At 47.6% G+C, this 14,748-nt stretch overlaps 2 protein-coding genes and 1 non-coding gene across 3 annotated transcripts in view; all 3 read right to left on the bottom strand.

The window, feature by feature from the left end:
* LOC102001719 (serine protease 28-like) overlaps positions 1–4,754 on the bottom strand; it is an 8,753-nt gene extending 3,999 nt beyond the window's left edge. Inside the window, exons 1-3 of the mRNA XM_013347024.1 lie at positions 4,696–4,754; positions 4,351–4,533; positions 4,088–4,253 (exon numbers count right to left, since the gene is read on the bottom strand). Coding sequence (XP_013202478.1) covers positions 4,088–4,253; positions 4,351–4,533; positions 4,696–4,754 — 408 coding nt within the window. The remainder of the gene's footprint in view (positions 1–4,087; positions 4,254–4,350; positions 4,534–4,695) is intronic.
* Positions 4,755–10,313: 5,559 nt separating this feature from the next.
* Positions 10,314–10,449, bottom strand: LOC113456368. Its single transcript, XR_003377191.1, has one exon. It is a non-coding gene; the product is annotated as a small nucleolar RNA SNORA70 (small nucleolar RNA).
* A 2,479-nt stretch (positions 10,450–12,928) lies between these two features.
* Positions 12,929–14,419, bottom strand: LOC101994075 (mastin-like). Its single transcript, XM_005349101.3, has 5 exons — positions 14,359–14,419; positions 14,020–14,200; positions 13,562–13,836; positions 13,306–13,469; positions 12,929–13,192 (listed from the first exon to the last, which is right to left on the bottom strand). Exons 1-5 carry the CDS (start codon positions 14,417–14,419, stop codon positions 12,929–12,931), a joined length of 945 nt encoding a protein of 314 aa, XP_005349158.1.
* Positions 14,420–14,748: the final 329 nt, after the last annotated feature.

Here is a 14,748-nt window from a genome sequence, read left to right on the forward strand (position 1 = left end):
GCTCTGTAGACCAGGCTGGTCTCGAACTCACAGAGATCCACCTGCCTCTGCCTCCCAAGTGCTGGGATTAAAGGCGTGCGCCACCATCGCCCGGCTCTGGAACTCCTTTTAAAAATGTTTGAGCGTGTGTGTGAACCTTTAGGGTCATTTTGGACTACACAATGACAATTGCTTCTGTGTCTTTTTTAAATCTAAAGTCCAAGAATAAAAATAAACAAATTTAAGGAAAAAAAACAATTTTTCTAGACTTTACCTCTGAGAGGATTGTTTTAGGGAGCCTACTAGAGATGATCACTCAGACACAGTTTATAGACAATTGAAAGTCTTTATTCCAGCCATTTGGGACTACACCCTAGCCATAACCCTGAAACTAAATAACAAGAATAGAAGCTGCTCTCATAACTGACTTGCTCACAACTGAAAGTAGGTCAGAAAAAAAAAAGTATAAAGCCAGTCATGGTGGCACACATCTTTTATCCCAGCACTTGGGACGCAGAGGCAGGTGGATCTCTGCATTTGAGGCCAGTCTGTCTACAGAGTGAGTTCCAGGACTACACGGAGAAGCCCTGTCTCAAAAAAAAAAAAATTAAATCAATCAATCAATCTAGCACATATCTTCTTCCTTCTTCTGTGTCTCTGTGCTTGTTAAGAACTCAAATGATAGCCGGGCGGTCTATAAAAACCTGCTTCTGTATATGCTTTCCCTCTGGTTTGTTCTATGTAGCTTTAACGGCTGTTCTTCCCAGAGGCTAGCTAGCATTGAAATACTATGACCTGCCCTGATTTTAAAATGTAACTGTTCTCACTGGCAACATGAGTTTGCTTTTGATGATACAGAGTAACCTAATTCTTCTGTCTAAGCAGCAAGATAGACTGTTTTGCTTTGTTTTGTTGGGGAAGAGGAGTCTCACAATGTATCCTTGGCCGGCCTTGAAGTCACTATGTAGACCAGGCTAGTCCTAAACTCATAGAGATTCACCTGCCTCTGCCTCCCAAATTAAAGATGTGCTCCACAAGATAGGCTTTGGTTAGGTTTTAATATTTTATTTATTTTTATTTTATGCATATGAATATTATGCCTGTATGTAAGTGTACCACGTGTATGCAGAACCCCTGGAAACCAGAAGAGGATGTCAGATCCCCTGGAACTAGAGCAATCAATGGTCTTGTTAGGTCCAAGGCAAGCCTTCAAAATGGCAATGCTGGTGACAATGTCCTAAACAGGATTGTTACTGGGTAAACAGAAACCCAAGCTCAGCAGCCCTCAGGGATCTAGTAAGGTGGACTTCAGTATCAGGAAAGTCACTCCTCCCTACTTCCGGCTGCTCAACTCTCCTGGGCAAGGGCCCCTGGTTCCTGGTTAACACAACAGCCTGCCACACATCACAGCCCCGTGCCAACCCCCAGGCTGGAACCCCCAGGTTCCCCTGCACCTCTCCTCCCATCACTGCCTGTCCTCTCTGAATTGACAAGGCGTTTCCATGCGGGCTGCTTTTCTGTGCCTCCTAAGAGGCAGCCTGGCAGTTAGAGTCCCCAAATAAGCTTATCTTTGTACCCAGGGAGTGCTCTAGTTTCACTGAGCCCTTGGTTACAGTTGTGAACTGCCATGTGAGTGCAGGGAACCAAGCAAGTATCTCCAGAAGAGAATCCCAGTGCTCACAATCACTGAGCCATCTCTGCAACCCCTACTAGACGCTCTTAAAGAAGTTGTTTAGTAGCTGGGCAGTGGTGTCACACACCTTTAATCCCAGCACTCAAGAGGCAGGCGGATCTCTGTAAGTTCAAGACCAGCCTGGTCTACTTAGTGAGTTTCAGGACAGGCTCCAAAGCTACAGAGAAATCATGTTCGAAAAAAATAAATAAAAATAAAAAAAGAAAGAAAGAAAAGAAAAGAAAAAAGAAAAAAAATGTTCAGTGCTGTGTTGTCAATGACTGCTCAGCCTGGTCTACCAAGTGAGTTCCAGGACTGTAACACAGAGAAACCCTGTCTCAAAAGAAAGAAAGAAAGAAAGAAAGAAAGAAAGAAAGAAAGAAAGAAAGAAAGAAGAAAAAGAAAAACCTGAAAAAAATTTAAAAGAAAAAAACAAGACTGTATGTTATATTCATAAGAGTTCTGCTATGTTTTCTGATGTCTGTGTTTCAGGTTTTCAGCCACTTAGGAAACATCTTAAAGTTGGGGTCTATTTAAAGATCAGTCTGTGGTGACAACTTTAAATGCTTTGTACACAACTATTTTCAGTTGAATTTAGTACATTTAACACCAGAAGTATCTGAGTAGAAACTTGCTTGGCCTGTTTCTAAACTTTATATATTATGTAAAAATTACAGAGTTGTAAATTTCACGCTGTTGTTCCAGGAAGAGGCTGCAGCAGGTCAGAACCAGCAAGAACAGTGGGCACATCTCAGCATGCCCTGCTTCCCTCTGTCATAGAGACGGTTGTGCCAACCGATATGAGCACACAGGACAAGACGAGCACTTGGGATTTAGTCTAGTCCACCTGGTGGCCATGTCTTTTTTCCCATTGGCTGGCGTCCTACCTCACAGTCTTTTGTGGTTGGCTAGTTTCAAAAGACTTAATACAAAGAAAATGAAGGAAAAGGATGAGATTGACCCTTTAAGACTTTAGCGTAAACAAAAGTTTTACCAAGATGGGGAATCAAAACATTTGCATAAAGGTTTTATGAAGTGGGGGGAAATAAAGAGATATTAGTTTTTATCATAAACACAAGATTTATAGTATATGATTTAAAGAAAAAAGATGAGATCTGCCCGCCTCTGCCTCCAGAGTGCTGGGATGAAAGGCATGTGGCACCACTGCCCAGCTGATACTGGGCTTCTTTTTTTTTTTTCTTTAAAAAAAAGGAAAACAGCCGGGCGGTGGTGGCGCATGCCTTTAATCCCAGCACTTGGGAGGCAGAGGCAGGCAGATCTCTGTGAGTTCAAGACCAGCCTGGTCTACAGAGCTAGTTCCAGGACAGGCTCCAAAACCACAGAGAAACCCTGTCTCAAAAAACCAAAAAAAAAAAAAAAAAAAGGAAAACAAACTATTTTTTTCATTATACATACCAATCGAAGTTCCCACTCCCTTCCCTCCTCCCATTCCCTCCACTTACCCCCCCCATCCACTCTATAGAGAGGGAAAGGCACATTGCTTTGGGGAAGGTCCAAGGCCCTCCCTACTATGTCTAGAGTGAGCAAGGTATCCATCCAAAAAGAATAGGTTCCCAAAAAGCCAGTACAAGCAGTAGGGATAAATCCTGGGTGGCACAGGGGTTTTTTGTTTTGTTTTGTTTTGTTTTTCAAGACAGGGTTTCTCTGTAGCTTTGGTGCCGGTCCCGGAACTAGCTCTGTAGACCAGGCTGGCCTCGAACTCCCAGAGATCCGCCTGCCTCTGCCTCCCGAGTGCTGGGATTAAAGGCGTGCGCCACCACCGCCCGGCCACAGGTTTTTAATCCTAGCCTTGAGGTAGGCGGATCTTAAGTTTGAAGCAGCCTACCTAGTGAGCTTACCCTGGATTTCGGATGAGCCCTAACTCCCGTTGTGAGTTCTTTTCTCGGAGACAGAAGAGAACATGAGGGAACAGACACGTGGAAACCCAGCAGAGTTTAGTGATAAAGTCACAGTGACAGCATGTGGACCTGGAGAAACTGGAGGGGACAAGGGCCATGCCCTGAAGCCAGTAGTGAAAACTTGGTCTCAGAAACCCCAAAAGGTGGCAACAGCTTCAAGCCAGAACAACCCAGGTTGACTCTGCCTTGGCTATCTCCTAGCCAGGATATCTGAAAATACCTATTATTTTTGTGGGCATTTCATTGGAGGCCAAGAAGCCTACCCAATGCGACAGCTGGGACATTGGAGAGCCCTGCTTCTACCCATTTGTTTTCACACTGCTAGCTAGCTCTCTGGGAAGGGACAGGGAAGGAAAGATTGTGCAATGCCCCCTTCCCCCATCTCTCTACATTAAAGCTCCAGCTTACCATTCTCAAGAAGTCATCCCCCCCCCCCACACACACACACACAGACAGCCAGCACTGGTCATTTGAGTTGAAAGTCAAGTTTTCTTTTGGCAGAGAGATTGGCCTGTACCTTAGATAGGAGGTTAGTCAGCTTCAGCAGGGCCAAGTCAAACCTCTTATTAAAAACGTTGAAGTCGGGGTGGATGATGATCTTGCTGGTGTTCAGAAGTTCCTGCTCCTTGTACAGGAATATTTCCCCCACCTCAACCCGGTATAAGGCTGGGTCGGCATCCTGCCTGCGGGAGGACAGATCCTGGGTGGCTCAGAGGCCACTGGTCTGGGGTAGCCCACTGTACATCCTACACCCAGTAGGGGCCCCCAGCAGTCTCTCACCTTTGGATGCAGTGGGCAGCAGTGAGCACCCACTGTGGATGGATGGTGGAGCCCCCACAGATGTGCTCCCAGGAGCCTGTCTTGTAACTGGAGGTTCTCAGGCTGACCTGCCATGGCCATCTCCCCTTCTGGCTACGGTGGGCTCCCACAATGCCCACTGGCTTGCTTTTAGAGACAGATACTAAAAATGATGTGAACAAGTCAGACAACAAGAGCCAGCCTCTTGTCACCCCCATCCTGGATCAGATGTTGCCATCCGATGCTCAGGTAAACCTTAAGAGTGAACAGTTGGGGGTCCGGATAGTGTTTCTCATGCAAAGCAGTTACTGAAGTCAGAACTTATCAGAGGCCATGAGCACAGGGCTTCCCAGGCAGAAGAGAGCCAGGAAAAACAGCAAGAACATCTTTGGTGGGGGAGGGGGTAGGAGTGGGGTGAGGGAGTGGGGTGGGGGATGAAGGGTAGGGGTGGGGGTGGAGCTCTGAGAAATGCAGGGCCTTAGTCACCACAGGGACCAGGTACTGTGCTCACCTCCTTGGATGGCCCCATCAAAGTCCCTTAGTCCTCGTGAAAGAATAGGTTTGACTTGGTGTAGCCTTCCTACAACCAAGATGGCGCTCAGAAGATGGGCCTCTGTTTTTCCCTGTTCTAGCCCCACAGTACTATTGACAGGAACCCAGAGATCACCTGGATCCCATCCCCAGTTCAGCACTTCACAATCGGGGGAGTGTGCCCCCGAGGAGACACCATCAGCCAGCATCCGTGGGCATTTCTAGTTTGGAGCTTGTGACAACGTCACTGGCACACAGTCGGTAGAAGCCAGCGGTGCTGCCAAACTCAGGGCACTCCCACTTTACAGTTTACAGTGTCCCGTTAAAATGACCCCAGTTCTGCCACAGACACAATCTGTCCCACCCATCTTGTGGCCAAAACAAAGATGCCAAAGAATTCTAGACCTCGGCTGAGAATTTGTCAGTAACTGGCTCCCTACAGCGTCCCTGCTGTCAACATAGGAGGATCAGGACACTCACTGTCTCCTCCACAGGGGCTGTCGGAAGTGATTTAGAGCCAAGCAGGCGACTCACCTTCGTCCCGGAAACACCAGGTCTTCTCGAATGAAAACCACCACCAAGGTGTCTGTGAGATCCCCAAAACAGGTGGGTGTGTTCAGATTGCCTGTGGCACAGTGTTTCTGGAGACACAGAAGTATATCTCTGATAGAAGCAAGACAGACAGTTTTCACATCCTTAGGCAAGAGGATGAGTTTATATCTAAACTGGACAAAGGTGACCCAGCTGGAGTAAATCCTGACTTTCTCAAACACCATTAACATGTCCAATGGCAGTAAAAAGACAACCTGGGCATCAGAACCGGGCAGGAAACGCCTTGATGACATCTTAATGACTTTGTTTATGCTTCAGCGTTGGTACCTGTGCCAGGGTCACCTGACTGATAAGATAGAAGTGAGGGCCGTAGTGGACATGGTTAAGCAAAGTTAGGTCTCCTTTTTAGCGGTGAGACATGATCCTCTGAACAAATCATCTTCATCAGCTTCTCTTGGCTGGTTGCAAGAGACCATCACTATTATCAGTTTTTGCCTGTTGACATTTCCTCAAAAGGGGAGCAGAAATCTAAAGGGTCTTTAGATCCATTCCTGGGGCTGAAGAAACAGCTGTAATTGTCCCAGAGCACAGCACCACTGAAGTAAAATTTCCCATGTTTCATTGGGACAATAGGAATGTGTTTCCTCAGGTTCAGCACACAGAAGCTGATGCTGAGCTGGTCAAACTTGGTGATACTGTAAGCATCGTTCTGATGGTCCTGGTTTTGAGGGCATGAAAATGCAAGGTTGAAGAGGGATGGAAAGCAGCTGAGGCTTGACACCTTGAGGCAGGGTCGAATTTCTGCAAAGGATGCTGAAAAGACATTGCTTTAAGGAAGAAAAAGCCTCAGTTGCAGCAGAGACTCCATGTATCGAAAATACCAGGACTACGGGCTGTCTGTCAAGGAGCACTGCCGGTGTGGAATGGAGCTGGGCTAAGGGAGGAGCTCCACGTTGAAGGAAGCAGAGAAGTGGGACTTCACGAGACCTTTGGAGCCCAGAGGATTGCGTGTGGGTCCCACATGTCAGAAATTGAACTACAGGATTTGGATTTATGCTGATGAATTTTAGTTTTACCTTGGTGTGATTTTCTTTTTTCTTTTCTTTTTCACCTGAAGGGTTTCTTTATGAGGCGAGAGGAGGAAGAGAGGGGAGAGAGTGTAGAGAAAACCTCGTGGGAAGAGAGAGAGATACAGAGAGGCAGAGAGACAGACATAGAGATACAGAGGGAGACACACAGAGAGACAGAGAGATAGGGCAGGGGCTGGGGAGAGGGGAAGAGAGAGAAGAGGAAGAGGAAGAAGAGCTGGCATGATTTTCTTTATGCCCCAGTTCTTCCCATTAGGGATAAGAAAAACTAAATCTATAACTTTTTTTTTTAATTTCATAGGAACTCATAGTTGAGAGTCTGGGGGCTTTTTGGAGTTGGACTTATTTGATATCATCTTAACAGATGGGACTTTGGAAACAAGGAATGGGAAGTTACAGCTTAAATGACTTGTTTGTGCATCAAGTTGACAAGGGGTGGATTGTGCTGGTTAGTTTTGTCAATGTGATTGTCTTAGTCGGTGTTCTGTTATTGTGAAGAGACACCATGACCATAGCAACTCTCATAAATGAAAACATTTAACTGGGTCATGCTTTTTCAAAGGTTTAGTTCATTGTCATCATGGTGGAGACCATTGCGGTACACAGGCAGACATGGTCCTAGAGTAGTTAAGAGGTCCAGATCCAGATCCAGATCCACAGGCAGCAGGAAGTGTTGGGTCCACGAGGATCATGCAAGGATGGGGACAGACCACAGAATCTAGTAAACCAGAAGCAAACTTTATTATAGGAAAAAAATGAAAAATTAAAAAAAAAATCTCCATGGGGCACAAAAGCTTATCAGCTAGCTGAGACCACAGCCCGAGTTGGGGCTTGTAAGGCTGTGGCAAAGGACAGCTTTTGAGCCTTCCCTTTTATAATAAGGATTAGGCAATAATAAAGGAATTTTTACAACCTCAAGGTAAAACTCAGATACAAATTGCCCTCCTTTGCAGTTTCCATTCGCAAAGTTTTTCAGTTAAGCTAGTGTTTGTATTTAGTCCATTGTTTTTCCCTGGCATTCCCTGGCGTGTTTACCAAGGCTCTGCAGCTCCCCGACACTGCCAGTGTTGCATGGCATGGAAGGGTATGGGACAATATAAAACCAAAAAGCAATGTACATCCCATCATTTAAAAGTTAGCTCACATCAGTTTCTGGTCCGAGTATCTAAAAGCTGATCCTCAGTTTGCAGAGTGACCCTAAATTTTCAGAAGGCCGCTTCAGCCTTGCAAATAGAGCTCTGGGTTGTAAAGCAGAGTAACTTGCTGTTAATAGCTAATGATTAAGCTACTGAGAAAGCTGCTGACAGCTGTTCTCATTCTCCTAGGCTTACAACTTGTATTTCTTTATTTCTTCATTCTTATTTCTGCAATCTACATTTTTTTTTTTTTTTTTGGTTTTTCAAGACAGGGTTTCTCTGTGGTTTTGGAGCCTGTCCTGGAACTAGCTCTTGTAGACCAGGCTGGTCTCGAACTCACAAAGATCCGCCTGCCTCTGCCTCCCAAGTGCTGGGATTAAAGGCGTGCGCCACCACCGCCCAGCTGCAATCTACATTTTTATATTCTTATTCTTGGACTCTTCAGGAAGAAAGAGGCTCTGAGCTTGGAGTGGACTTTCTGAAACTTCAAAGCCCATCCGCAGTGACACCTCCTTGATGTGGGATTCTCCTCTGTATGCTGTGAATATCATTGGTTAATAAAGGAACCACTTTGGGCCTATAGCAGAGCTAAAGGGGAACAGAGTTAGGTGGGGAAAACTAAATGGAATGCTGGGAGACAGGAGGCCAAGCCAGAGAGAAGCCATGGAGCTGCCGCCAGAGACAGACGTACTGAAACTTTGCTGGTAGGCCATGACCTCGTGGTGATGCACAGGTTAATAGAGATGGGTTAAATTAAGATGTAAGAGTTATCCAATAAGAAGCTAGAGCTAATGGGCCAAGCAGTGATTTAAATAATATAGTCTCTGTGTGATTATTTCTGGAATAGCCAGGAAACAAACAAGCGGCCTCCCACTGCACTCCTCATCTTTTCAAACAGAACCACTCCCTGGTGACCAAGCCCTCGAATCTGTGAGCCTATAGGGGTCATTTGTACTCAGACTTCCACAGTGACACAGCCTAGAGTCACCTAGAAGAGAGTCATAAGGAAGAAGTATCTAGCTCAGGTTGGCCTGTGGGTGTGTCTGTGTGGTACTGTCTTGGTTGTTAACTGATGCAGGAAGAGCCAGCCCACTGTGAGTAGCACTATTCAGGAGCGAGCTAGCTGAGAGCAAGGGGTCAAACTATGATCCATATTTTTATTCTCCTTCCTGCCTTTGCTTCCCTTCAATAACAGATTGTGACCTGTAGTTGTGAGCCAAATAAACCCTTCTACCCAACATTTCTTTGCCAGGATGTTTTATTAGAGCACCAGAAATGAAAGTATACGGCCATGTTAACGCGACTCTGCGCTAATGGCAAATGCCCTCTGGATGTGGGAGGTAGAGAGTACAGGGGCTCAGGGAGGCTAATCAGAGAAAAGCGTTGTCAGTGCAGAGCCATCATCCCCGTACTGGGTGAACTTTCCAGTAAAGTAGCTTTGGAGTTATCCATGCTTCCATAACCCCTCACCTGTGTTCTTAGTAAGCCCAGTAAAACTAATTAGTTCCCCCAGGGTGAGCTTTAGAGGAATCATACTTTTGAGGAGGGGGTCGACATTGTTTAAGTCTCTCCAGGGAAGGGACACTCTTAGCTGGTGACCTCCACCGAGGCCCCAGGGACAAGGCCAATGATATTGCCAAGGCCACTTGACCAGAGCTGAGCCCTGCCTTGGGTTTCCTATCATTTGTCTGGTTTGGGGGCTATGTTTTCCTGAGCACCTGAGTATCCTTAGCAAGCGCTCTCCAGCCGAGCTCTCCCCACAGCCCTGGAGCTGTTGGAATCCTACTAAAACTCTGCTTACATGAGGTGATGCAGACTTGGGGAGTCTAGTCTGCAGGGAGTCTCGGAAGACTAGAACCTGGATTCTTAGGCCTCGTCACCTACTGGTGCCCTGCAGTGCTCCTGTATTAGCAGATGTGCTCTGGGATCACGGTGCTGCAGGGAGCACAGGGAGCACGTTCCACACCAGACCCGGTTTGAGAAAGAAAAATAAGAGCATTTTAATGCATCTAAACTTTATATTTGCATTGTGTGAGGTTTGTGAGTTCATCTTGTTTTGTCCAGATGGCTGCACATCTGTCCAGCTGTCTCCAGTTTTCAATGTCACCTAGCAGATCTGCCACAGGCATATGGACCTGGATTTTATCTTGGAGGCCTCTCTTGCTACAATAGGGCTTGTCTTATTGTCATCTCTTTGTTTGTTTGTTGTTTGTTTTCTTACATACAATGTGAGATTTATTACAGAACGTGATTTGGTGGGTTGCAGGACGGTACAGTGGAAGCCCTCAGGCATGAGTGGGCTACCCCTTATCCAGGGACCGCAACAAGAAACATCTTTCACCCCACCGCTATGGGAGAAGAGCCACTTCTCTGCTACCAAGTCGTCAAATTCATTTGCATTAAACTTGATGAAAATCCAGCTTCTTTAAAGAATGTACCTTCCAGTGGCCAGGGAACCTGAATTTGGCTCTACACAGGACCTCAGTCACATGTTCCTTAGTCTAGTTTTGTCCAGATGGACATGATGAGCTGGCCAGTGTGAACACTGACTACTGTGCCCTGGGGCTTCCCAAAGGCACCTGCCAGAAGCCCAGCCTGGGTACAACATTGAGATCAGAGATGTTAATATCCACCAGAAAACTGTCTGTAAGGTCCCTTGGGGCGACCCATATAGGTAACCCGGCTGCACACGTTCCCAAAGAGGCTGCTCTTGGCAACCATTGCACACTAGGTCCCCATGAGGAGAGTAACCTGGTTGATTTACTTGGCTTCAGGGTCATTATTGTTTTGAGGCAGGATCTCTGTAGCCCAGGTTAGCCTTGACTCACCACAACCTTCCTGTCTGTGTTTCTTGAATGCTAGGATTATAGGTATAAGCCAACACACATGGTCTCATTGAATTACTGAATTCATCGAGGTTTCTGGTGCACCCCCTTCCTCCAGAAAGCCTGGGCAATGTCTGGTTCTTGCTTTTTGAGACTCTATGGCACGCTATTCATTTAAATTTGGCCAAACTACTGCATTTGTTTTTTTCCCACACAGGCACAAAGAGAAACTAAACCAATGATTGAGGTTTCCTAGCTGACAAGACAATGCCTCCAGAGACCATTCTTTGCAGGACCCATGGGGGAGAAGGGTGGTTTGCATAAATCCGTTGACAAAGTGCTGTGACTCATGTTCTGAGTTGTAATGAAAGAAAGCAATTTCCCTTTACAAATATTGGAACAAACATAATTGTTGGTGACATGTTTAGGAGAGTCACCCTGCCCTGGGGTCACAGAATGTAACCTTGGCAGTGAGAATGTAGCGTCATGGATGCTTGGATTTGTTTGGTTTTTGGGTTTTTTGTTTTGTTTTGTTTTTTCCAAAGCAACTATGTGCACCGAAATTTAAAAAAAAAAAAAAAAAAGAAAGCAAACTATCTTTTTTCATTATGCATACCAATCCAAGTTCCCACTCCCTCCCCTCCTTCCATTCTCTCCACACACTCTCCCACCCCACCTCCATCCAATCTTCAGAGAGGGCAAGGCACATTGCTTCGGGGAAGGTCCAAGGCTCTCCCTACCATATCTAGGCTGAGCAAGGAATCCATCCAAAGAGAATGGGTTCCCCAAAAGCAAGTACATGCAGTAGGAATGAATCCTAGTGCCACTGCCAGTGGCCCCTCAGTCTGCCCCAGCCACACATCTGTCACCCACATTCAGAGGGACTAGTTTGGTCCTATGTTTGTTCCTTCCCAGTCTGGTTGGAGTTGGTGAACTCCCATTAGCTCAGGTAGACTGTTTCAGTGGGTGTCCCCATCACGGTCTTGGCCTCTTTGCTCATATTCTCACTCCTCCCACTCTTCAACTGGACCTTGGGAGCTCAGTCAAAGAGGAATGAGAATATGTGCACCTAAATTTTTTTTAAATATTTATTTATTTATTATGTATACAATATTCTGTCTGTGTGTATGCCTGCTGGCCAGAAGAGGGCACCAGACCCCATTACAGATGGTTGTGAGCCACCATGTGGTTGCTGGGAATTGAACTCAGGACCTTTGGTAGAGCAGGCAATGCTCTTAACCTCTGAGCCATCTCTCCAGCCCCTGTGCACCTAAATTTTGAAAATACTTTTGTTCTTTGGCTCATGAAAAAGACATCATTTTGTCTCCTAAGCAACCCAGTTTCCTTCATCTTAAAAAAAGATGTTTACAAAGAAAACATAGCCAAGGGTGTAGCTCAGTTAGTAGTATTTGCCTAGTAAACATGAAGCCCTAGGTCCCACCCCAACCCTGTATAAACTGGGTATGGTGTAAATCTGTGATGGCCAGCGCTATAGAGGCAAAGGCAAGAAGATCAGAAATTCAAGGTTATAGTTAACTAGGCAGTCTAGTAAAGGCCAATGAGAGCTCCGTATGATCCCATCTCGAGAAAAACACCATGTCCAGGGGTGGTGAATCTGCCTGGGAATGGTGATACCTCCAGCCATGTTCCCAGAGTCAAGAGAGGGTGTCTCAGTCTCATGAGCACCCCAGGTGGAAATGGGGAGTACCCAGCAGAGTAGGAAACAGGACATGATAGCCTATCTGGCTAAAGGTTGTTGGGCTTGGGTGTGTTATAATGCGTAGGTGACCAGGGAGGGTGAAAAGCTCCTCACTGGGCCTGCATCTGATACGGGCAAGTAAAAGCAAACTTGCCTAGGGTGTGACTGTCACCACCATGAGGCCCTGTGTTGGGCCTCAGATGACAAGTTCATAGCTGCTGGGATAGACGAGGCTTCTGTACTCCACCCAGGCCCTGGCCCAGGACTTCAGGTCTCCTGGAGCCCTGTGTTGTGACCTGTGTGAGCTCTGAGAACACCCCTCACTGGTGATCACTGAAGTGTTCCCCATAGCACCCCTACGTCCAACCCTAGCTGCAAAGTTGCAGCCTGTCCTATAACGAGGCTACGCTGTCCCCAACCACCCACATTGGAGGGCTGGACTCTACAGAGTAGTGCGGACTAACTTAGTGACTGTGGGCACTTCTTCTTCACAGCACCAAGGGCTCAGAGGCACTAATGGAAGATGCCTCACCCTTGTACAAAGCTCAAATTCAAACAGACAGCGTTTAGACAATCCACCATTTAATGGGAAACAGGGGAAGAAGGAGATATGGGCTGCCCAGCTACTTCTGAGAGATGTGGGTTTAGCTCCTCCCTCCCAGAGCTAAGGGACAGCAGAAACTTTAGACCAGGAGCACAGGGAGTTCTACTACCATGGACTAGGGAGGTTTAACAGGGTGAGGCTGGACCAGCAGGAGGAGTGACAGGGTCATCAAGAGTTGTTATGGTTTCTTGCGTTGTATGAACCCCATCTGGCTCCATCGAGGGTTCTGGGAACGCGGGGACATAGCGATGGATCCAGGACACGTAGCTCATCACTCGGGTGTATACACCAGGGAAATCAGGAAGTCCACAGCCTCTGCCCCAGCTGACCACACCCACCTGGACCCAGGAGCAGTTCCACCTGCACACCAAGGGGCCTCCGGAGTCTTGCTGTATGAAAAGACAGGAATCAGCATTCCAGGCATCCCATGATGCCAGGGTGAATGGGTCCCAGTGTCCTGGGCCAGGAAGGGAGGGAGAGGAGAGGACAGTCAGACCCTTACCTTGCAGGAGTCCCGGCCCTGCGTCCCAGCACAAAGCATGTCATCTTTGATGATCCTGGTGTTGCTGTTCCAAGAAGAATTGGCCCGGTACTTCTGCTCACAGTCATTGTTTTCCACAATGGGGACTGCCACTTCCCTCAGGTGGTAGGGTGGAGGCAGCGGCACTGTGGAGAAAAGTCATTGAGAACCAAAGCTGGGGGCTGCTGCCTCTTCCCACCAGTTCTGACCATGGACATGAGATCTCCCCAATACCCACTGTTGTTCTCGATGACACCCCAGCCAGTCACCCAGCAGGTCTTCTTTGAAGAGACCTTCTGGGAAGCAGCAGGGAGGGAGACAGGGTGGACATGCTCAGACAGTACAACTGGGGTGTCCAGTTTCAGCAGAGCAATGTCTGCACCCCCCGCAACAGACAGCTTCTCACTGAACTTGGGGTGGCGGATGATCCTGGCCACTTTTCTCAGCTGGTCGTTTTCATAGAGCCTCAGCTGTCCAGCTTGGACCCTAAAGCCACAAGCCTCCAGTTCTTTCCTGGGAGATAGGACAATGAACCCCTCAGAGAGGCTGAAGGGCAGGGAAATTAACCTCAAAACATACATAAGGATCAGAAGGTCTCAGAAATCCTGTCTCCCACCAGGAATCCTGCCCACAAAGTACCACCCACCTCCCAATGTCCATCTGTTCCCAGCCAAGGGAAGGGGTCACCCTACTCACGGCTGCACACAGTGGGCAGCAGTCAGCACCCACTGAGGATGGATGAGTGAGCCCCCACAGATGTGTTCCCATTTTCTGTACTCCATACTGTAGAACCTCAGGCTGACCTGCCATGGGAACCGACTGACTGAGACAGGGCAGCCCCCAACGATGCCAACCAACTCCTGTCCTGAACCGAGGTCTGGGGAAGCAAGTAGGAACATCAGACACCAGGCAGACGTTTCCACAACTCAGGAGCCAATGAGATTCCTGGCAAACTGACAGTCTGACATAACCCCAGGGGATCTGGAGCAGGAGTCTGAGCCAGGGACAGCAGAAGGGCTCAAGGTTAGGACTCACCAGGAGTCACAGGTACTGTGCTCCCCAGACCAGGGAGGGTGAGGAACAGCAGCCACAGCATCTCAGAGTCACAGAGATCTCTGGTCCCAAATATCGGCTTCTGCAACCAAGAGAGCTGAGGGCAAACGTGCTAACAGGCGCTTCACTCTGTCTCCCCTCGGGGCTCCTCAGGGTCCCATTTATCTTTCTTCCTCAGGATGTGGGCATAGAGTGCAACATCTCTACTCCAGAGGTGCGCGTTGTGGCCACACATGTCTTTCATTGGGACTGATATGAATTGACCAGTGAGTGCAAGTTCACCGCCTCCCAGGCAGGCAGGGTGGGCAGTGGGGCATGCCGAGCTTGACAGCGTGCCCTGCAGTAGGTGGGTCAGGCTTAGCTGGGTGTTTG

This window comes from Microtus ochrogaster, chromosome 7 (assembly GCF_000317375.1).
Source record: "Microtus ochrogaster isolate Prairie Vole_2 chromosome 7, MicOch1.0, whole genome shotgun sequence".
Lineage (NCBI taxonomy): Eukaryota > Metazoa > Chordata > Mammalia > Rodentia > Cricetidae > Microtus > Microtus ochrogaster.